Source organism: Terrapene carolina, unplaced genomic scaffold (assembly GCF_002925995.2).
Source record: "Terrapene carolina triunguis isolate 2854851 unplaced genomic scaffold, T_m_triunguis-2.0 Scaffold97, whole genome shotgun sequence".
NCBI classification, from domain to species: Eukaryota; Metazoa; Chordata; order Testudines; family Emydidae; genus Terrapene; species Terrapene triunguis.
In genome coordinates this window covers 20286328-20309705 of record NW_020664448.1, presented here as the reverse complement: position 1 = coordinate 20309705, position 23378 = coordinate 20286328, and the positions used below count along the sequence as shown (strand labels likewise).

Genomic DNA, 23378 nt, shown 5'->3' with positions numbered 1-23378 from the left:
AGAGCAGCCCTCACAGTTGAGAAGCGAGTGGCGATAGCCCTGTGGAAGCTTGCAACGCCAGACAGCTACCAGTCAGTTGGGAATCAATTTGGAGTGGGCAAATCTACTGTGGGAGCTGCTGTGATCCAAGTAGCCAACGCAATCAAAGACCTGGTGATATTAAGGTTAGTGACTCCGGGAAACGTGCAGGTCATAGTGGATGGCTTTGCTGCAATGGGATTCCCAAACTGTGGTGGGGCGATAGACGGAACCCATATCCCTATCTTGTCACCGGAGCACCAAGCCACCGAGTACATAAACCGCAAGGGGTACTTTTCAATGCTGCTGCAAGCCCTGGTGGATCACAAGGGACGTGTCACTAACATCAACGTGGGATGGCCGGGAAAGGTACATGATGCTCGCGTCTTCAGGAACTCTGGTCTGTTTCAAAAGCTGGAGGAAGGGACTTTCTTCCCGGACCAGAAAATAACCGTTGGGGATGTTGAAATGCCTATCGTTATTCTTGGGGACCCAGCCTACCCCTTAATGCCATGGCTCATGAAGCTATACACAGGCAGCCTGGACAGTAGTCAGGACCTGTTCAACTACAGGCTGAGCAAGTGCCGAATGGTGGTAGAATGTGCATTTGGACGTTTAAAAGCGCCCTGGTGCAGTTTACTGACTTGGCTAGACCTCAGCGAAGCCAATATTCCAATTGTTATTGCTGCTTGCTGTGCGCTCCACAATATCTGTGAGAGTAAGGGGGAGACATTTATGGCGGGATGGGAGGTTGAGGCAAATCGCCTGGCCGCTGATTACGCGCAGCCAGACACCAGGGTGGTTAGAAGAGTACAGCAGGGCGCGGTGCGCATCAGAGAAGCTTTGAAAATGAGTTTTGTGACTGGCCAGGCTATGGTGTGAAACTTCTGTTTGTTTCTCCTTGATGAAACTTCCCCCAACCCCCGGTTCACTCTACTTCCCTGAAAACTAACCACCATCCCCTCCCCACTTCGAGCACCGAAGTAATTGTTACTTCACATTCATGCATTCTTTATTAATTCATCACACAACTAGGGGGATAACTGCCAAGGTAGCCCGGGAGGGGTGGGGGAGGAGGGAAGCGCCAGGTGGGGTGGAGGAGGAGGGAAGGACAAGGACACACTGCAGTTTAAAACTTTAAAACTTTAACACTTATTGAAGGCCAGCCTTCTGATGCTTGGGCAATCATCTGGGGTGGAGTGGCTGGGTGGCCGGAGGCAACCCCATCGCGTTCTTGGGCGTGTGGGTGAGGAGGCTATGGAACTTGGGGAGGAGGGCTGTTGGTTACAAAGGGGCTGCTGTAGCGGCGGTCTCTGCTCCTGCTGCCTTTCCTGCAGCTCAACCATACGCTGGAGCATATCAGTTTGATGCTCCAGCAGCCAGAGCATCGACTGTTGCCTTCTGTCAGCAAGCTGACGCCACCTATCCTCTTCAGCCCACCACTTGCTCTCTTCAGACCACGATTCAGCCCGCCACCTCTCCTCTCGTTCATATTGTGCTTTTTTGACTGCCTCCACGCATTCTGCTATGCTCTGTCAGCATGGGAGGACATCTGGAGCTCCGAGAACATATCATCCCGAGTCCGCCGTTTTCTCCTTCTAATCTTCACTAGCCTCTGTGAAGGAGAAACATTTGCAGCTGGTGGAGGAGAAGGGAGAGGTGGTTAAAAAAGACACATTTTAGATAACAATGGGTACACTCACGTTAAATTTTGCTGTTCACATTACACAGCACATGTGCTTTTGTTACAAGGTTGCATTTTTCCTCTTATATTGAGGGCCTGCCGGTTTGGTGTGAGAGATCACTCACGCAGTGCCAGGCAACAGAATTCGGCTTGCAGGCGGCCATGGTAAGCCACAGTCTTTTGGCTTTTTTAACCTTCATAACATGTGGGAATGGTTTCAAACAGCAGCGCCCTCACTTCCCATACCAAACACCCGTTGGGTTGGCCATTTAAAATGGGTTTGCAATGTAAAAGGAGGGGCTGCGGTTTCCGGGTTAACATGCAGCACAAACCCAACTACCCACCCCCCCACACACACCCAATTCTCTGGGATGATCACTTCACCCCTCTCCCCCACCGTGTGGCTAACAGCGGGGAACATTTCTGTTCAGCCGAGCAGGAACGGGCACCTCTGAATGTCCCCTTAATAAAATCACCCCATTTCAACCAGGTGACCGTGAATGATATCACTCTCCTGAGGATAACAAAGAGAGATAAGGAATGTATGTTGTCTGCATGCCAGCAAACACCAGGACCATACGCTGCCATGCTTTGTTATGCAATGATTCCAGACTACGTGCTACTGGCCTGGCGTGGTAAAGTGTCCTACCATGGCGGACAGGATAAGGCAGCCCTCCCCAAAAACGTTTTGCAAAGGCTTTGGGAGTACATGAAGTAGAGCTTTCTGGAGATGTCCCTGGAGGATTTCCGCTCCATCCCGATACACATTAACAGACTTTTCCAGTAGCTGTACTGGCCGCGATTGCCAGGGCAAATTAATCATTAATCATTAAACACGCTTGCTTTTAAACCATGTCTAATATTTACAAAGGTACACTCACCAGAGGTCCCTTGTGTACCCTCAGGGTCTGGGAGCACGCCTTGGGTGAGTTTGGGGGTTACTGGTTCCAGGTCCAAGGTGATAAACATATCCTGGCTGTTGGGGAAACCAGTTTCTCCGCTTCCTTGCTGTGAGCTATCTTCATTGTCTTCATCATCATCTTCCTCGTACCCCGAACCCACTTCCCTGTTGCATGATTCTCCATTGATGGAGTCAAAGCACACGGTTGGGGTAGTGGTGGCTGCACCCCCTAGCATGGCATGCAGCTCCGCGTAGAAGCGGCATGTTTGCGGCTCTGCCCCGGACCTTCTGTTTGCTTCTCTGGCTTTGTGGTAGGCTTGCCTTAGCTCCTTAATTTTCACGTGGCACTGCTGTGCGTCCCTGTTATGGCCTCTGTCCTTCATGGCCTTTGAGACTTTTTCTAATATTTTGCCATTTCATTTACTGCTACAGAGTTCAGCTAGCACTGATTCGTCTCCCCATGTGGCGAGCAGATCCCGTACCTCCCGTTCTGTCCATGCTGGAGCTCTTTTGTGATCCTGGGACTCCATCATGGTTACCTGTGCTGATGAGCTCTGCGTGGTCACCTGTGCTCTCTACGCTGGGCAAACAGGAAATGAAATTCAAAAGTTCGCGGGGCTTTTCCTGTCTACCTGGTCAGTGCATCTGAGTTGAGAGTGCTGTCCAGAGCGGTCACAATGAAGCACTGTGGGATAGCTCCCGGAGACCAATAACGTCGAATTCCATCCACACTACCCCAAATCCGACCCGCAAAGGCCCATTTCAGCGCTAATCCCCTTGTCGGAGGTGGAGTAAAGAAACCGGTTTAAAGGGCCCTTTAAGTCGAAAAAAAGGGCTTCGTCGTGTGGACGTGTCCAGGCTTAATTCGATTTAACGCTGCTAAATTCGACCTAAACTCGTAGTGTAGACCAGGCCCTTGTCGTGGTTTGTTCATATTCAGAAGTAGTTGTTTGTGGTGTTCAAGGGACAGAGGAGCAATTGTTATTGGTAAATATCAAAGCATTTGAATAACTAAGGAGCAACATGGCCACAGTCAAAAATGAGTCTGGAACTATTTTCTTGGTTGAAAGGACAGTGGATGTTTATGTAAGTCTTGGTAGGGACATAAAAAAATAAAAGGATCCATAAGTGATACTTCCAGAGGGAAAACATCACCCACTTTTATCTGTGTTCCTACAGATGGCTTACTTATACTTGAGTTTCCTGAAAGTATCAATATTTGAGACAGCAGGCGGACTCTGACATATTGCTACATATAGTATAGTCCAATAAAATCATTTCAAAACTAGATACATACTGAGTATGGCCTATTCCGTCTCTTAAAGCCTCTGTAGTGTAACAGTAGCATAGAGAAATACTGCGAGGGCTTTCAAAGCTAACTAAGGCAAAGTAGGGGAGAGATCAACTAAATATTGCACAGACTATGAAGGAGAGGGATATGGTTAAGAATAAGCATTCTGCTTCTTGGTCTGTGGCCAGAAATATGAAGGGTTGTTTTGTTGCTTTTTAATGTTTCACTCGGGGCCGGGGGGGGGAAGGAATCATGGTGCGGATGTCATGGAAGAAGGCAACAGTAACAACTGAGGAAGAGCCCTGTTTAAGCTTGTGTCTCTCACCAACAGAAGTTGGTCCAATAAAAGATATTACCTCACTGACCTTGTCTCTCTAATATCCTGAGACCAACATGGCTACAACAATGCTAAAAAATGAATGTGAACATTAAAAACAAAAACTAAAAACATGCTATTTTGGATGGTTTGGCAGTAATTCTTAGCATCTTGCCAGAAGACAATGCCATTTTTCTCATGAAATAAATACTCATAGCTGTACCTATTACCCGTTACTGAGAGGACATTTTCAGATTGTCCTTACTGTATATCTGTAGAACAACTCTTGCTGAACACATACTTATTTTACCAGAAGTGGGCAAAGAAAGGGGATACAAAAAACAGCAGCTGAGTTACATAACCACCATTTCAGACTTGTTTATTACCATTGGCAGTAAATAACTAAATCAAACAACAACTGCTCTGAAAATAAATACACACATGAAAAGAAGCAATGATTGAAACAACATTCGCATGTCCACACCAGAAAGGAGGAACACAAATTTCACAAGTTTGGATGCTTTCCTGTACTTGAGCCATACCTTTTTTGCTCTGCATAATTGAGCTAACATGTTTTTCTATTGATATTTTGATACTTCCACTCACTTGAAGTCCTGGTTAGAATTAGGAGGTACCAAAACATGGAGGTGGGGAAAATTTAAAAAGTTTTAAACACCAAAAAATAAATTTGAGGTTAATTTGGATGGATGAGTGAAGGTTGGGATTGATTGTTTTATCCAATCAGGTTGTCCCATCCATAATTAAAATGATTGGCAATACAGTTGCAATCAAATAATCACAAGATAGAATAATAATGTTTTAGAGCATAATTTTGACTTTGACTTGAATGAGAGAAGAACTGGGCCATCATTATTATTTGTTGTATTTGACTACAACATTATATCTTGGCAATTGAATGCTAATAAGATGACAGCATTGCTGGAATGTAATTCACATTAAAATAACATCAAGACAATAAGATTCAATTTTAGCACACACAAAATAAAGCCTGACATTCAAGTAATTACATAACTCTTTCAATTTGACTAAAATTCTTTACAGTCAAATTTTAAAATTTTGTTTTTGCTAAGGAAAATCTACTGAAGCAAGAAAGTATCCATAACATCAGGAAGAATACACAAATCCTAAAACTGCAAGACCAGAAAAGATTACTTCATACATCATTCAGTCTGATCCACCTGCTTCTGCCTTGCTTGCACTAGTTAGTGGTTCTTGAATCTTTTCGGTGCCCAAAGAATTTCCCTTTGGAGACTGTTCCACTGTCCAAATGTATTTACTGTTAAGAACTGTTTCATCATACCTAACTAAACTTTTCCTTCCTTAGTGTCCAGCTGTTGCTGTTTGTTCTACCATCTTCAAGGCTTTGAATGGTTCCTGTCCTTCATTGATTCGTTTCCATTTAAGGAACACCACCATGTGAATAGAAACTGTTTAAAAATGTACTTGTCACTTCTTACTCTTCATGCTTCTGTGGGGCTGCTGCAGTCTCCTAGCCTCTTCCTGGTGATGCAACAAGTTTGTGCGTTGTATAATCAACTTCTGTCAGTTTCTTAAAATGATGTAGCACCCTGTATCACTAAAACGGGTTAATTAAGAAGTTTTCTATTATGAATTTTATGCTCTCACCATTAAAAATGTACACCTTATTTCTAGTCTGAATTTGTCTAGCTTCAACTTCCATCCGTTGAATTGTGTTATATCTTTCTCTGCTAGATTTGAAGAGACCAATATTAAATATTTGTTCCCCATGTAGGTACTTATAGACTGTAATCAAGTCACCCAATAATCATTGCTTAGTTGAGCTAAATAGATTGAGCTTATTGAGTCTATCACTATAAGGCATGTTTTCTAATCCTTTAATCATTCTTGTGATTCTTCTATGAACCCTCTCCAATTTATCAACATCCTTCTTAAACTTGGGGACCAGAACTGGACACAGTATCCCAGCAATGGTTGATCCCATTTTGGACCTTACCACTGCTTTCCCTGATTAAAAAAAAGTTTAATAAACTTGTTTATATGGCAAAAGCTGTATTTTCTTGGCATGACTAACAGACAAAGGTAGAAGAGTGAAGATTGTACAGTGGTTCAGGTACCAGCCTGGGACTCGTGAGACCTGGGTTCAATTCCTCCTATGCTAGATACTTCTGATGTGAATTCAGCTGTCATTTAGTCTCTCGGGCTCAGATTTCTAACAGTATTTAGGAGTTGCAGTACTCAACATTGCAATGTCTAGCTGATTTATGAATCCGAATCTAATTTTCAAAAGGTGTTTAGGCACTTAGGAGCCAAAAGCTCATTGGCAGTTGAAGGGATTTAAGCTTCTAAGTGCCCAAATCCTTTTTAAAAATGAGATTTAGACACCTAAATCAGTTAAGCATTGCAACAATGAGCAGAGCAATGCCTAAATACCTTTTAAAATCTGGGCATCTGGGCCTTAGTTTGCCATCTGTAAAACTGAGGTAATAGTACTTTCCTACCTTACAGTGGTGTTGTTAGCATAAAAATAAATTAAAGATTGTGAGTTGCTCAGATACTGTGGCAATGGTGGCCATACAAGTATGTTAGGTAGATAAATAAAAGTACATATACATTTCTTTTCTGTGTATTCCCTTTAGATGTCACTGTTATATGTTTTTCTCAAAAAAAATATTTCTACTATTTCATAACTTTTATAGAAGATGTGCATATTTTTTGTTTTGTCAGTATTGTTCATTAAGCCTGCCAATATATAATGGGTTTGGTCAGTGCTTAGTTTATCATGAAAGAGATGCTGGGGCTCAAACAATTTTATTTACTTTTAAGCCCTGGCACAAATTAAGTACTGGGTTTGGTGTTCCTATCTGCTGAGAAATATGGAGGGTAACAAATAGAATTGAAAAAGGAATAGACATTTTCCAAGAGCAATGAAAGGGGTTGCAGAGCAAATGTAGCATTCTAACAGGGCCCATTCCTGGGATGCTGGGTGCCCCAGCTTCTGTGGCCTGAAGCAGGAGTTGAGGATACTCATCCCCTTGCAGGAGGTGCCCAACCCTTCAAAGGAAAGCACCCTCAGTTACCCTACAAAACAGAGAAAAAATGTTTTACAAGAAGTGAAATAAGATCCGAGAAAAGACCCAGAAAAGAAGAAATCCCAAATTTGGTCCTATTACCTGATTTATATACGAAATGTCGATTGTACAGTAACATGAACAGTATATATTGTCCATGCCCTATTTTGGAACTATAGAAGACTGGTGAACATTAAGAAGCCAAAACAATTACTATAATAAAACTGTCAGCTGGTAATATCTGAAAGATAATGTTAAAAAAACTCTAGTGATTCTTGTAATGGGACAGTCAGCCTTTGGTTTGAAGTCGCTTTAATTTTTGGCTCACCATACACTGATTCAGAGATAGTTTTGACACAATCAGAAACATTGTGTTAATTCTGGGTTTTTCTTGTTTACAGGGCAGCATAACTATTTATGTGCTGGAAGGAATGACTGCATAGTTGATAAAATTCGTAGGAAGAACTGTCCAGCATGTCGATTGAGAAAGTGCTGTCAAGCCGGCATGGTCCTTGGAGGTAAGATTCCTATAAAGCCTGGATTCAGAAAAATAACCAATCAAGAACTTTACTGCAATCCATTTAGTTTAAATATTACTACTTTGGAATTTCAGTGACTTCAATAAAGGATATTAAGTTAAAATATATTTCTAGAGCAGTGGTTCCCAAACTTTAACAACCTGTGAACCCCTTTCACTAAAATGACAAGTCTCACGAACCCCCTCCTAAAAATGAATATTTCCAGGGATTTTCTCCTTTACCTGAGTATAAATTATAAAAAGCAGTGATCTTGGAAATATAAAATTTGTTTTTATGACATGCTTATTACACTCTATTTATTATTAATTATTAATCATTACAGTATTTTTATTACATTATGAAAACGGCAACATTGTTCCAAGATCTCACTTTCGTAGCTTGTATCACTTTGAATAAGCCTGTTATAAGACAAGGCACCTATGTTTCATCAAGGAGTATCAGATGTGAAACAGCATAAAGGTATTTAAGAAGCCAACTCAAAGAGTTCCTCCTACACAAGCATTCAAGTCTTGAGCAGTCCAGGCAAACAATGCACGTTACAACAAAGCTTAAACTTGTTTTTCATAATAATTTAAAAAACAATACTAGCTGCCTATTTAATTTTAAAAACAGCAAAAAATAGCCACTTCCCTTTCCATTTCTTATACAGAGTCTTGAAGTTTAAATCTCCTCAGTGTGATAGACATGCTGGCTTTGATCTGCTTAGCTCTTGGAAGTCCAGGGGCTCCGGGCTGCTGGCCCCATGCTGCCCGGGGTCCCTTGGGACAGTTCTGTCTGCCATTAGGGAATTTTTCCCCGAGAACCCCCTGTAACATTTCGTGAACCCCCAAGGGTTCACGAACCCCAGTTTGGGAACCACTGTTCTAGAGGGACAATTTGTCTGGGAATTTTAAATAGTTTTAAACTCATTTTAAATTCTTCTGAATAAGAACACCTTCAAATGAATTCTTTCTGGAGTAAAGTTTGTCCTGCATTGCATATGTATACACTAGGTTGCTCACTAACATGGACTGGTCTTGCTGGCTTTGATATGTTCTTTCTTTTTTTTTTTTTTTGAGTTGGAGAACTTGTTTTAGGAAATGAATGGGAGTTGAAAATAAAGTAGTTGTCTCTATCTCTTCTCTTGTGTGCTTCCCACCATTGGTTTGGGTGGATGGCAGCAGCATTCTCTCCTTCCACTTTAGTGAGTAGGGAGAGGGCTTGTTAGCTCTGGCATTACATGGGCTGGATACTGAGAGCTGAGAACTCCAGTCTGCCCTGGTATACAGTAATAGAACGGAGAGGTTGGTATAGACAGCATTTTGCTTTCTCTGTGTAACCGCAAGCAAAGCCAGTGGAAAGCTGAACACTGCTTCAGGAGACCCACAGCTTGGGAGCCACTGCCCTACAAGGAGACAGTCTAGTTACAGGGTAAGTTTTGGAGCGCTTACATGCAGAAAGGACAGATATATATCCCTGTATTTTTCAAACTGCTGATGTCGCATTTTAGACAATAACTTCTATTAACCATGCACAGCTTTTGAAAATTTATGGCTAAGATGATAAGAAAACAGCTATTTGAGGATGGCAGAATGGAGAAAAATGGATAAACCTGAATAATAGAAGAGAATTAAAACAATAATTTTAAAAATACAGAGAAAGAAGAGACAGAATAAACTAGTATGTCTTAAATGGCATTCATTTAGTGCTGTACAACCTATTAGATTTTTTTTTTACTAACTTGTTTCAGCTGGAAAAATCAAGGTTATACACTGTTGGTGATTGTATTGCCTCTCCCATCTGGGTCCTTTAATAACTGAAAATATTTATGTAAAAAATTAAAATTAGATTTTTATAACTTTGTACACTTCCAACTCCTGTAATAGCTTAGGGCTCTGGTGCTAGATTTTTCTGAACTGATGGTCCCTGTGTTACTCCTATGTTTTAGCCTTTGTCATTGATATAAATGAATACAGATGAAAATTAGCATTTTCTTTTTACTTCTGAGTGGTAATGTACAATGTCTCCCCCCCCACACACACACACTTTTTGCACTAGATCTTAGAGTTCTTGGCACTTGGCTAATAGCTTATCTGCACTGCTGGGGAACAGAAGAAATGGTTTTCTCTCTTAAAACAATTTCTTACATATATTACATTATATTCTGTCTTCAGATTACTGTTAATTTGAGAAGGATTTTCTTTGGTGTTTTGCTTTATGCACTTGATTTAATCCAGATCCAGATCAGTCTTGGAGCTGCTTATTGCACCAAAGCATAGAAGGGAAATATCCAGCTCAGTCATGTGTTAATTTGCAAATGTTGTGGCTGTCCACAAATGGTAGATATTTAGGGCATAGGGCTCCATGCATCCCCTTACATCTGCACATGAAGGGGAACTGGAGCTTGTGCCCACATATGGGGCTTGGGATTAGGGGTATGGAAGGGAAATTGCCATTTACAGTATGCTTCCCTATCTCCAATTCCCACAGAAGACCCTCTGGGGTTCAGGCTTTGCAAAGCTGGGTGGATGGGGTGGAGGAGCTGGCTGGGTTCTTCGGGATTCTGCCTCTACTCTGCAAATAAGCTAAAATATCCAGATGGACAAAGACACTGTTTCCTCTTGATATCACCCAAACACATTTGCATGTAATGTCAAGAGGGACTATTCATATGCATTAAGTTAAGTACATGTTTAAGAGTTTGCAGGCTGGGGGTCTAAGGGCTTCTCTACATATGAAGTTTCTCAGGAATAACTCCATGTGTGGACATTCTTATGCTGGAACAAGAGTGCCATGTTCCTGTTTAACTTAACTTTGAAAGGCGTAAGGGTGCAAATGGTTTGTCATGAACAGGGCGGGGGATGGCAGGAGAACATTGGGAGTGGGTGATCACAGGTTGGGATGCCCTGTCACACCTATGGTGGGCCCAAGCATGAAGTACTGCAGGCGATCCCTGCTTTCGGCCACAAGTTGTGGCCACCTCTTGAAGCAGGGTGGCCTGTGCTACAAGTGTGGCATCAGTCTCTGAACAGTTAACAGAGGATAACACCACTCATAATGTGTCTGCACCTTTAAATAAACAAACGAAATTCAAAGGCAACCACTTAGTTGCAGTGCTTGAGGGCAAGGCCCTGACTGGGCACTGGGCTAGCACTGATGAGCTCCTGCTCTGCCCCAGTCTCACCCAGCACTGCTCCTTGGCCCTGAGAAGAAGCAGGCAAGCCTGCTCACTGGGTTGCTGGCTCCCGATTGGTCACTGTCTCCTCCTGGCCCTTTTAGCCTGGTTTGAGTGGGTTTCTTCAGCAGGGGGTATCCAGGCACCAACACCCCCCAGCTGGGACCAGAAAATGCCTGATCGACCCCATCACAAGGGCTTTTCAGGCCTGTCTAAATGATGTCAGTGACTGGGCTGGGCTGGTTCCTGGTAGACCAGGATCAGGAGGAGGGTGCAAAGGTGGCTTAAAGCCCCTGGGACCTTGTCTCCTCCTGGACTGAATTCAGTGCAGCACAGAACCTCACCCAAGGTCTTTAACAAGTAGAAGTGGTCGTGGCCTCTGTTTTTATGTCCTACAAGGTATAGATGACACCTACAGCATCCCATATGGTCCTAACATCATGATGGGGGTATTGAGTCTGTACTTCTCAGCAGGGAGCATGCTACAGGGTGAGTCATCAACGTCACTTTCTGTAGCATCTAGTAATTCCAAAGAATTTTCCCATCTAAGTACTGATGGGAACTCAGTTTGTCGCAGGAGATCTATGTAAATTAATGGAGATATCCTATCTCTTAGAACTTGAAGGGACCCTGAAAGGTCATCAAGTCTAGCCCCCTGCCTTCACTAGCAGGACCAAGTACTGATTTTTCCCCAGATCCCTAAGTGGCCCCCTCAAGGATTGAGCTCACAACCCTGGGTTTAGCAGGACAATGCTCAAACCACTGAGCTATCCCTCCCCCCATCATCACAGCTTTAGGTGGTAATTCTATATAGAAAGATTAAATCTGGAGGCTTGACTTTTTTCTGCACTTTGCATGGGTTTGTGGATGCTAAATTAGGAAAAAATGCTTGGTTTTCCATTTACCTAATGTAAGTGTAAGGATCTGAAAAAAGGAATGAGACATCTATGTTTCTTGCTGCATATTATAAGAGCAAAGGCTGTTGCAAATTCATAAATTCTAGATCCTGACACATGGGGTCCTGGCAAGAGGCTGTGAAATAATAATCACATTTCAAAATATAAGAAATTATAAACACAATTGAATTACAATAATTGTTTTGTTTCCTAAACTGTATTAGACTGCTCAGCGGTTAGAGCAGCTAGTCATGTTTCATTTCCAACTGACACTAACACATTTTAGAAGACAATGTATATTCACATTAACAGCGAATGGCTTTCATTCTTCAAAGAGATTATGCTGCTGAAAACAAATCAGGTCAAACTGACCAGCTGTAAACCTTTCCGCAAATTAACACTGTGCTTTTAAACTCACATTTTCCCATTAGTTCCCCAACTCAGGTGAACAAATCCCACGTTTGTCCATAGTAGTATAAAGAAACTCTTTGAAAGTGTATGCGGTGAAGAGGTTCTTTATACTACTATTCTTAATACTTTCTGCAAAAAGTTGACAAAACAAGTACGCCAATATTTTAAATTATGTAACAATCTTGTAGTTTCTTATACATTTAAATAAATCTGCATGATTTTGACAATCCATATTCTTAGAGTGATAGTCCTTTATCACTCTGGCATCTGTATCAATGATGTGCCACTGCCTTCTGCTGGGGATCCATAATTCCCATGATAATTACACGGCAGAAGTGCAATAAATAGGGTAGTAGTGCCAACATTCACTTCATATTGAACAAAAGGGAATGCAAAGGCTAAAAATGATCTTTCCACCAAAGAAATGCAAATTCACTTTCACTTTAACATTCACAACTTACTTCCCTAACTTTTAAACCCCACTAGGTTCCTAAAAAGGGAGAAGTATGAAGAAAAATAGTGAATACTTGAGTAATTCATATACCTATTCATACAGAAGATCTGGGGGAGGGAAATACTGAACATTTTCTCTTTGAAAGATATTCATAGTGCTCCTGCAAACCAGCTTTTTTGCCAGATCCCCTCAATAATAATATAATATGAAATGTCTAGTTAATATCCTTATTTTTTACACTGACTTGAAAGTTATTTGGAACAGGCAATAGCATTTTCAATTTTTGCAGAGGATTGGGAATCCAATGTTTTGCAAGGCTTCAGTATCATTAATAATCCTAATCTCTCTTGCATTGTCTGTGGACAACAATGATAATTTAAAGCAAATATGATAAAAATTGTTAAATGATACACTTTTGTTGCTAGTTCCAGCACATTTTTATTTCAGGTTTCAGCCGTGTTAGTCTGTATCCGCAAAAAGAACAGGAGTACTTGTGGCACCTTAGAGACTAACAAATTTATTAGAGCAAAAGCTTTCGTGGGCTACAGCCCACTTCTTCGGATGCATATAGAATGGAACATATATTGAGTAGATATATATACATACGTACAGAGAGCATGAACAGGTGGGAGTTGTCTTACCAACTCTGAGAGGCCAATTAAGTAAGAGAAAAAAAAAACTTTTGAAGTGATAATCAAGATAGCCCAGTACAGACAGTTTGATAAGAAGTGTGAGAATACTTACAAGGGGAGATAGATTCAATGTTTGTAATGGCTTAGCCATTCCCAGTCCTTATTCAATCCTAAATTGATTGTATCTAGTTTGCATATCAATTCCAGCTCAGCAGTCTCTCGTTGGAGTCTGTTTTTGAAGTTTTTCTGTTGTAAAATAGCCACCCGCAGGTCTGTCATTGAATGACCAGACAAGTTAAAGTGTTCTGAGAGAACACTGAGAGATATGTGTTTTTAAGTTAGGCATGTGCTTAAGTACCTTGTTGATAAGTTTATGGAGGGGATGGTTTGATGGGATAACGTGATTTTAGTCAATAGGTCAATAACGTGCTATTGCAGGTAATTAGTATCAATGGTCAATGCGGATCTGGCTGGAGAATCTTGCCCGCATGCTCGGGGTTCTGCTGATCGCCATATTTGGGGTCGGGAAGGAATTTTCCTCCAGGGTAGATTGGCAAAGGCCCTGGAGGTTTTTCGCCTTCCTCCGCAGCATGGGGCAGGGGTCGCTTGCTGGAGGATTCTCTGCGACTTGAAGTCTTCAAATCATGATTTGTGGACTTCAACAGCTGAGTCAAGGGAGAGAATTATTCCAGGAATGGGTGGGTCAGCTTTTGTGGCCTGCATCATGCGGGAGGTCAGACTAGATGATCATAATGGTCCCTTCTGACCTTAAAGTCTATGATCTATGAGTCTATGAATCAGAGCCATATTTTTCCTTTCCTTAATGCCATTCCATTGACCATAAATCTAAACAATTTTCTCACAGTTTGTTTGCAGCCTGCTATATTGTAAAACCTCCCTTTCAGTTCTTAAACAAACTATATATATTTAGTTCTCCTGGTCTTTCACTGCAGCCCTTTAATCATGCATTACACCTTAAATGCAGACACTTAATATTGCTTAACCAACCTGAGACAGGCTGCAAGACTTTACAGAGACTTTGAGTATCTAATGATTCCCACTTGATATAGATTGGCTTGTATGGTTGTTTAGGCATTGGACTAAACTTACTGCTGGGAGTAGTGAGTGTAGCCTCCGCTGACAGCTATTGACTGGCACCTACTTAGCACAGGAGTGAATTTGATTCAGTGTGTGTATTATATTAACAACACATTAACTATGTTTCCAGAAACTAATTTCTAAGCAGTTAAATGTGTCTGAATGATTTTAGAATTAATTTTGATGTGTTGTAAGTAAATAGGTGCATAGAGTACTCACAAACTCTTTTGTAGAAACACTGCAGTCTAATTTGCATGTATAGCACCCTAAGTAATAATTCTTCTTCTTTAGTCATTAAAAACTTAAAAATACTTGTGGAACTTTATATTCTGGCACTTCTCCCCCCTAGAGTTGGCACTCCCTCAATTTTGTCATTAGCTTTTTGGTAACATCATTCCAGAACTGAACACATTAATTTGTCACCTCCCTGCGCTTCTGCATATATGCCCCGAGTGAATGACACTTCTGCATATGTGGTACAAAATCACATTTGCCTTGTTTTGTTTCTATACTGCATTGCAGTCTACTGAATACTGTTGCCCCAGCTTTCTCTGAATGTTACAGGTTTCTGGATTTTTCCCTTCCACTGAATCTATGCTTCCAATTATTTTTCCAAGCTGCATCTCATTTTATTTTTTCTTGCTGATATTTCCAACCCCTCTTGATCTCTGTTATCTCTTTGTCTTCACTGCACGTTCATAGCACACCAGCTTGAAGTAAAATATTCTTTAGCCCTTTTTGCCAGATCAGTAGCAAAGACTTTAAAAATGACCCATGTCAAACACTAATTTCTTGTTGTGCCCTACTGTTAGAAATTCACCATTCAGTTAGCTTTCAGTCCATCTGACAGTGCTCATGTGCAAGAAAATTTGAATTAATTTTCCAAGTAATATTTCCTGAAACACTGCTTCAAATGCTTTATTAAAATCAAGATGTATTACCTCTGCTTTGTTCCCTTAGCTTGTTTACAACCTTCTGAGGTGTATAGAACTTGTTCTCTGATATGGAACCAGAGGAGCATAGTGACCTTGGAGTCAAAATCATGGTACGGTGTCAAGAATAATGAATCATTGACATTTTTCACCTGATTACGGGTTGTGGAAAGGGTGAGGCATTAGTGTCTTATGAGAAGACTAGCTATCTAATACAGAATGCCTGGTGCACCATGGTACCTGACATGTAATTTGCTTCTGTATACGTGCTTAAAATGAAAAATCAAAGTGCAGGATTATGCACCAAAACAATTTAGTGAATCTCACATATGCATGTTAAGCATTTATCATTTAAGTAGTTTTTATTATGTTGTTGGTTTATGTTCAGTAGTTGTACATAGTTCCCATGCACCATTAATGTACTGTCCAATAATATTCAGTAAATTGTGGATTTAGAAACTGTGGGTACCATGAAGCTGCTGGTGTAACTGAACACCCCAATGACAAAATGCACACAGCTCTTATGTGTTATGATGAGTTAGTGCCAAAGTGACATCACTACTATTTATTCGGTATAGAACTAATTTGGGATGCTCGTTCATCTTAGAGCAGGAAATAATTTTTAATATTTTGTATAATACAATTTTAAAACCCAAATATTGTTAAACCGCTCATTTTTTCCTGTGGCATTAAAATTCCAGCAACAGAGGCTTAATGTGGCATGACTAGCCTGAAACAGGTGCCAAGCCTTTGCAAATGCTAATGTGAGTCTGGTAGGACTCACCTTTGCAATTGACTAGAAAGATCTGAAAACAGTGTATATACTATACTGGAGACTGCTTAACTATATTTCCAGAAACAATTATCTAAGTAATTCTGTGAATTGGTCCTTATTTTGATGCATTCTAATTCATTAGAAGCATGTATCTTTATTCATTTGCTACTGAAGATTCCCTGTGATTACAAATCCATAACTTAATATTAAGGCTTCATTTGTTTTACTCATGACTGGCACCCTAAGAATCTGCAGGTTTATTACCTCTGCTGACCTTGTCTTCTGTTCTCTTCCCAAGTCCATGAAGTAATTCTTGAACTGTCAGACCTTCCCTTGCTGCCTTTTCTCCCCCTTCCACACACATACCCCTCACCAGCCACACACACTTTGACTATAATTAGTGGGAAATTTCCAGCATTATTTATGATACTAGGAATATTTGTTGTGATGTCATTTCATCTGGACGTAACAGCATATAATCCTTTTTTCTTTATCTGGGTCAGCTGTGACCCAGGTTTGAGTGTCAGGTTTGTTATTTTACTAAGGAGTCACTAACCAGGACTGCTTGCCTCTTCTTTTTTCTGTTACTATCTTTAGTGACAACTGATGTAAAACAGTTGATAGTTTTGAAGGAGGGATTTTCAAAAGCACTCATCACTGGCTTAATTTTGCTCTCATTGAAGTCATAGAGTCTAAGGACAGAAGGGACCACTGTGATCATCTACTCTGATCTCCTGCATAACAAGTCAGTGGGAATCTTGCCACTCACTTCCCTGGGAGCAGAGTTAGATCACTGCTTGAGTGCTTTTGAAAATTCCATTCTGAATATTTATGATATTAGCAGATTATTTTCCTTGAAAAAATATTTAATATGCTTCCCTATTTATCTTAAGTGTTATACTGGACCACAAATAATGTTGTAATCTAATTTTTAATGGTGCAGCTTTTTTGTGTGCTAAATATTTATTTATTCATTTTTATGGATGAATAATACTGAAGAATTAGAACATTTATTTGAGATTATAAAACCGATTTTGTGTTTTTAGATTAGCTATAAGTATACTCATCTATACCCCCCTCTAATTTGAAATCAGAGAGTTAGAGTCTCCTCTCATGCCAGTGTAAATCAAGAGTAACTCTTTTAAATAATGGAATTACCCTTCTGTAAAATGTGTGTAACAGAGACAAAAATCCAGCCCTAAACTAACAGAACTGTTAAATAGAATGAAAAGAAGACAAGGAGGATGGAGAGATCTTGTCCTATTGTTTATGAAACAACACATTCAATTTATAAATTCTCAGCTTCCGGAATGATTTACTCCTCTACAGACAGATGTAACATCTGGCTTAAAGTATGGGATACTGATTCCATTTCAAAGGGTAAATTAGCACCTGCATATTTCAGTGGTAAGTAACTATTTGACAGTGCACTAGAAAAAGCTTTCAAAAAGCTGAAGCATAATCCATCTAGCTAACTGTTAACATTTCTATTACCTCTACTCTTCCTCCACCACCTGCAAGGTGGCCTTTGAATATTCCCACTTCTGGGATGGTATCCCAAAACTTCAGGACCTGGGGGAATGTAATCTCTGCTGGTGCCACACAAAAGCCCTCTAACCGCCCTGAAAGTTTGGAACCGAGGTTATAGAAGGCTGTGCATCCCCCGTCACTTTAGTTCCTTCCTTTCCACAGCTGACTGCGCTTGTAAAGACCTTCTCCATGCCCGAAGTGATTTCTGGTGGATTTATATCCAAGAGTTTCCTCTTGTTCATTGTTTTGTTGGAAATTAGAAGATTTACATGTTTTGTTCTTGCATTTCTTCAGCAGTGGCAGAAGGTTTGGAGGTTGTTATAACAGTGATATGTTCAGGAAGAGGGAGATGCTTATTTTAATGGCTGATCCTCACTTTACAATTGTCCTGAGTCCTCTCCCCAAATTCATATAAAAAGGGTCATGTGAGTTTCACCTGAACTTGATTATTAGCTGGGGGTGGGGGGGGGGGGGGAGGAGGTGTTTATTCTCACCCAGTTTTGAGTTTTTATCTGGATAGGATTAAGACATATAAGAAGTCACATAGGCTTTTTGGACGGTGAATGCATGTGAATTAATGTGTGTATGTTAGCGAGGCTGACAGTACCCGAGCATCTAAGAACTCACTTTACAAGGGCTAAAGTGGACTGTATGGTATGCCTCCATAATGGAGTTCTGTACTGTATGTATGTTTACTCTGCACAGCTTTCTTCACTTGACATCTAGATCTGATGCTTACTTCGGGAGGGCAGTTCTGCAATTTTTGTTTAAATAGTACTCATAGATCCACCTTCCTGGGTGTTGTGCATAACTGAAAATGTGTAGAAGAAGAAAGGTTACTCACTGATAATTGAAGTTCTTTTTGAGTGTTGTCTCTATATATTCACACTACTTTCCTCATATCCTCAGAGTTCTGTTTTCATACTTCTTCTGTTTTAGCAGAGAGAACTATGTCAGTTGGGAGTGGAAGTTAGACAAGTCAAAAGTCTTCTATGCATGGAAATGGGAAACAAGAAACTTCTGTTTGTACCGGGGAACTATTTGCATTTTTTCTGAGGGTAGAGGAGAACAATGTAAACAGTATAATTGACTTACATTCAGCAGAAATTGAATTGCAGAACAATTGGCTCAGCCATCAGAATGTGATAGGACAGTGGGAACTGAACCAGGAAATACTTTATCAGGTTGCAGTAGCATAGTATATATGGTGGGACATTTAAAGAGTATATTTTCATGTCTTTCTTTCCATTTCTTCTTCCACTGGAACAAAACTCTAAGAATTTTCTATAAGATTTTTGAATTATATGTAACTGGGAGTTGTAAAAGAAAACAAATTAGAAAGAAAAAATATTTCAAGGTTAAAAGTGTAATAATCTAAGAGATACTAGAGTTAATCTGCTCTGTGGGAATCTGCTTTTTTTGATGTGCCATTAAACTATTTTTTTCCCCAGGTCGAAAGTTTAAAAAGTTTAACAAAGTGAAAGTTGTGAGGACACTAGATATTGTTGCACTCCAGCAGCCAGTGGCCCTTCCAGATGAAAGCCAAGCTCTAACCCAGAGGATATCCTTTTCACCAAATCAAGAAGTACAGTTTATTCCCCCACTGATCAGCATTTTACAGGGCATTGAGCCGGAAGTGGTCTATGCAGGTTATGACAACACACAACCTGAAACCCCAAGTGCTTTGCTGACCAGTTTGAATCAATTATGTGAGAGGCAACTCCTTTGTGTAGTCAAATGGTCTAAATCACTACCAGGTAATAACATCTTTCTATTCATAGTTATGATAATATATGTCATCAAGCTAATTATTTAAAGAGTATTTAGTCTGTTTATTGGCTGTGCACTAAAACCAGGTATATACAGAAATGTAATAAATAATAAATTGAACGCATAATAATTGAATCCTTAATAAAGAAATTTAATTGAATACATAATAACACTGCCAATTCACCAAAAGAGTATAAAATTGGACTTTCTGTGTACCAGAGAGATATTTTTAGCAGACAATAGAGCCTTCTTAAAGGAATTCCTCTAAATGAGCAGACATGTTTTTTTTTACTTTATATTCTTTAGGTGTAAGAATATTTAAATAGATTTTTATTGTATGTTTATCTTATTGTAGTTAGGATGATTAAAAAAAATAACATGGGAAAACCGAGAGCAACACTGTTTGGTGTTATAAGACTAAAAAGATATTAGGTTTAAAGAGATTAGACGAATGCTCCAATATCACTGAATACGGAAGGATCCAGTGACCAATGGAGTAGTACAGATTCAACAAAAGTGCAACTTGTACCTTTTTCAGAAATTGGGTTAGTTTAAAAAAAAATAACTATTTTTAAAGCTGTTTTAAATGAAAAATATGGTCAGTGTTTTATGCAGTGTAGCTATAGCTGTGTCAGTCCTAGGATATTAGAAAGACAAAGTGGGTGATGTAATATCTTTTATTGGACCAAACTTCTGTTGGTGAGAGAGAATCGCTTTCAAGCCACATAGAGCTCTTCATGGATTCCCAGTATCACAGAAAAATGTAAGAAGAACAGATTGTTTAGCATAAGTAGTTAGCAAATATTGTAAGGGACCATTCAAGGTAGAGTGGCCTGGTAACGCCTCTGCAGTCATAGAACTAAAAGAGGGGAGTTAGTGGGTTACAGATTGTTGTAATAAGCCATAAATCCAGTGTCTCTGTTCAGTCCATGATTTTTAGTGTCTAGCAGAGTTATGAATTTAAGCTCCCAGGGTCGTATTTTGAAACTGTTGTGCAGTTTTCCTTTGAGGATGAGGACTGATAGGTCAGATATAGAGTGATTGCTTTGTGAAAAGTGTTCAAGCACTGGTGATGGGGTGTTTTTGTCTTCTATCATTTTCTTCAGAAAGAACAGGAGTACTTGTGGCACCGTAGAGACTAACACATTTATTTGAGCATAAGCTTTCACTTCATCGGTGTAGCCCACGAAAGCTTATGCTCAAATAAATGTGTTAGTCTCTAAGGTGCCACAAGTACTCCTGTTCTTTTTGCGGATACAGACTAACACGGCTGCTACTCTGAAACCTGTCATTTTCTTGTGTGAGTTCATTCGAGAGCGTAGTGATTGGTTTCACCCACATGGTTGTTATTGGGCCATTTAGTGCACTGGATGAGGTACCCCATATATTGTGGTAGGCACATGTAGAATCCATGTGTGGCTCAAAAGCTTGTCTCTTTCACCAACAGAAGTTGATCCAATAACAGATATTCTTTCACCCATCTCGTCTCTTCAGTGTTTTATGTCAGTTTTTGAGATTGCTTTGTATGGCGATGTAGGAGAATATTTGGCACTTTTGCAGTTGTGTATTTATCTTGTTTCCTTGTAAATCTTGTATGCAGCTCTGTTTGGAATTTAGTATTCTACTCAGTTGAGATTGGGGAGTCTACAGCAGGATCACCATACTTGCTCATTTCAGAATGAACTCAGTCCCAACTTCCTGCTTTTCATCATACTCTCCCTTCCCCGCTTCCTTTTAAATAAATATTTTGATCTCCTGAACTCTCTTATATCTTCTGTCATCATTTGACATATCTGGTCATTTAAATCTTTATAAATTGTACACACTTGAAGGAGTATTATACAAAAGAGGCATTCTCTGCCTGTAGACTGTTGCTGTAAAAATGGCTGTTGCATAATTTGAATATGCCAACTTTTAAAAATCTATATTCGATGCCTCAGTGAGCCACTTCCTAAACATACTTTGTTGCTAGCATTAAAACATATTCATGGGAACAGGGAAAAGGGATATAGTATATTATTGATCTGTGCTAAAGTAATAATTATAAACAACTTCAGATCAATCCTCCCCTCACTCTCCTCACACATCCCAAAATATCTTTTACTTCTGTAAAACCATCTATAGTATAAATACCACCACTTGTCTTAAAACAGACAAGTCTTAGGACCTGATACAACAACACCAACTGAAATCGGGGGAGTCCTTCCACTGGCCCCTGTCTGCTCCGGATCAGGCCCTAAGAGAACTATAACCAGACCTAAAAGACATAAGTGGTGTAAAAGACACTGTAACCCAGTATTATTCTGAGATGCTATTAAACAGACTGAGGAAACCTTCAAACATCAATAAAGCGTTTTTATTGAAGATTTGCTTATTTTGAATTCAGTCAAAAAAGAGGACAAGAAAAGACAAGCTCAGACAACATGATGTGGAATAAATGTCTTTGTGACTAAGGCTACGTCTACACTACCCGCCTGAATCGGCGGGTAGAAATCGATCTCTCGGGGATCGAATTATCGCGTCTCATTGGGACGCGACAATCGATCCCCGAATCGACGCTTGTACTCCACCAGCGGAAGTAGGAGTAAGCGCCGTCGACGGGGGAGCCGCGGAGGTCGATTTGCCGCCGTCCTCACAGCGGGGTAAGTCGGCTCCGATACGTCGACTTCAGCTACACTATTAGCGTAGCTGAATTTGCGTATCTTAAATCGACACCCCCCCCCCCCCGTAGCCTAATACAAAATAAAACTAAATGAAATGGGGAGGAGAGCAGGACAGAAAAGAAAAATAGAAAAAATTCCCGTCACTTTCATTGGAACTGAGGTGGCCTGTGACAGCAATGCCACTTGTGCTAATTAAAGCTATGCCAGTCTCATGAAATTGTTCTAAGGAATGAAAAAAAGCTGGAGTGAACATATGAAAATTACCCATTTAGGACACTTCCTCCATTTTTGCTATTTTCTTTCCTGTAGTTTGGCTACATTCACCTACTTTACCAACTTAATATAGTTGCAAGCCTAGATGTAAATTGAAGAATATGAAATTTGTTAAATTAGAATGAGAGGAAACTTTAATAACCCTTTTTCATACAAAGTATATAAACATCCAATGTACATAAGTTCACATTAGTGAGGAAACATTTTTTTTTGTGATACTGACCTCATTGTGACATGTTGTAATGTTTTCCTATTCCTAAAATGTAATACTAAGATGAGCCGCCATCTCATCATGTAAGTATTTCCTTTATAATGTAAAACACTGTATATGGCACGAGAAGTCAGACCAGAGCTCATAATGTGACACACTGCTGAATCTATTTGGTAGACAGGGCAGTAAGTCACTCCAGCACTGCTCCATGCTTTGCATAAATCACTGTTATCCAACATTCAAAGAATACCACTACGTTTCACTAAAAGATAGATGCTGTTGCAGAATGCTGCCACGAAGAACTTAATGGAGATTGTACAGACAGCTACCCGCACACTGTACTGAAAATATATTTTAATTTGTCAAACAAAAGTGCTGTAGCTGATAATAATTATGGGTAGAAATAGGAGCTCATATTTACGAACTGTTAAAGATAGTGGACCATTAGTGTTGATGGAAATGCTGGTGTAAATTATATGTTGAGTGAAGTTTTGAGCTTCTAGGTCCTATAATGAGAGGCACTATGAAAGTTTGTAGGATTATTGCCTTGTATGCACTAAACTTAGCCAATCACTGTCATAAATGGGAATTTGATGCTGGTGTTCTCTTCTTTGTTTAAACACTCACCTACTGACTGGTCCAAACACAAACTTTTACTATTTCATACAAAAATCGATATTATTAAGTGACAGTTACAAAGTTAATCAGTTAGTAGTCAAGAAATGTCAAAGTTAACATGGCATGTGACTGTGGAAGTAT

At 40.1% G+C, this 23378-nt stretch overlaps 1 protein-coding gene across 2 annotated transcripts in view; it reads left to right on the top strand.

The window, feature by feature from the left end:
• PGR (progesterone receptor) overlaps positions 1–23378 on the top strand; it is a 57170-nt gene that overhangs the window by 21674 nt on the left and 12118 nt on the right. For both annotated transcript variants that reach the window (XM_026651608.1, XM_026651607.1), the window contains 2 exons: positions 7683–7799; positions 19154–19459. In XM_026651608.1, coding sequence (XP_026507393.1) covers positions 7683–7799; positions 19154–19459 — 423 coding nt within the window. The remainder of the gene's footprint in view (positions 1–7682; positions 7800–19153; positions 19460–23378) is intronic.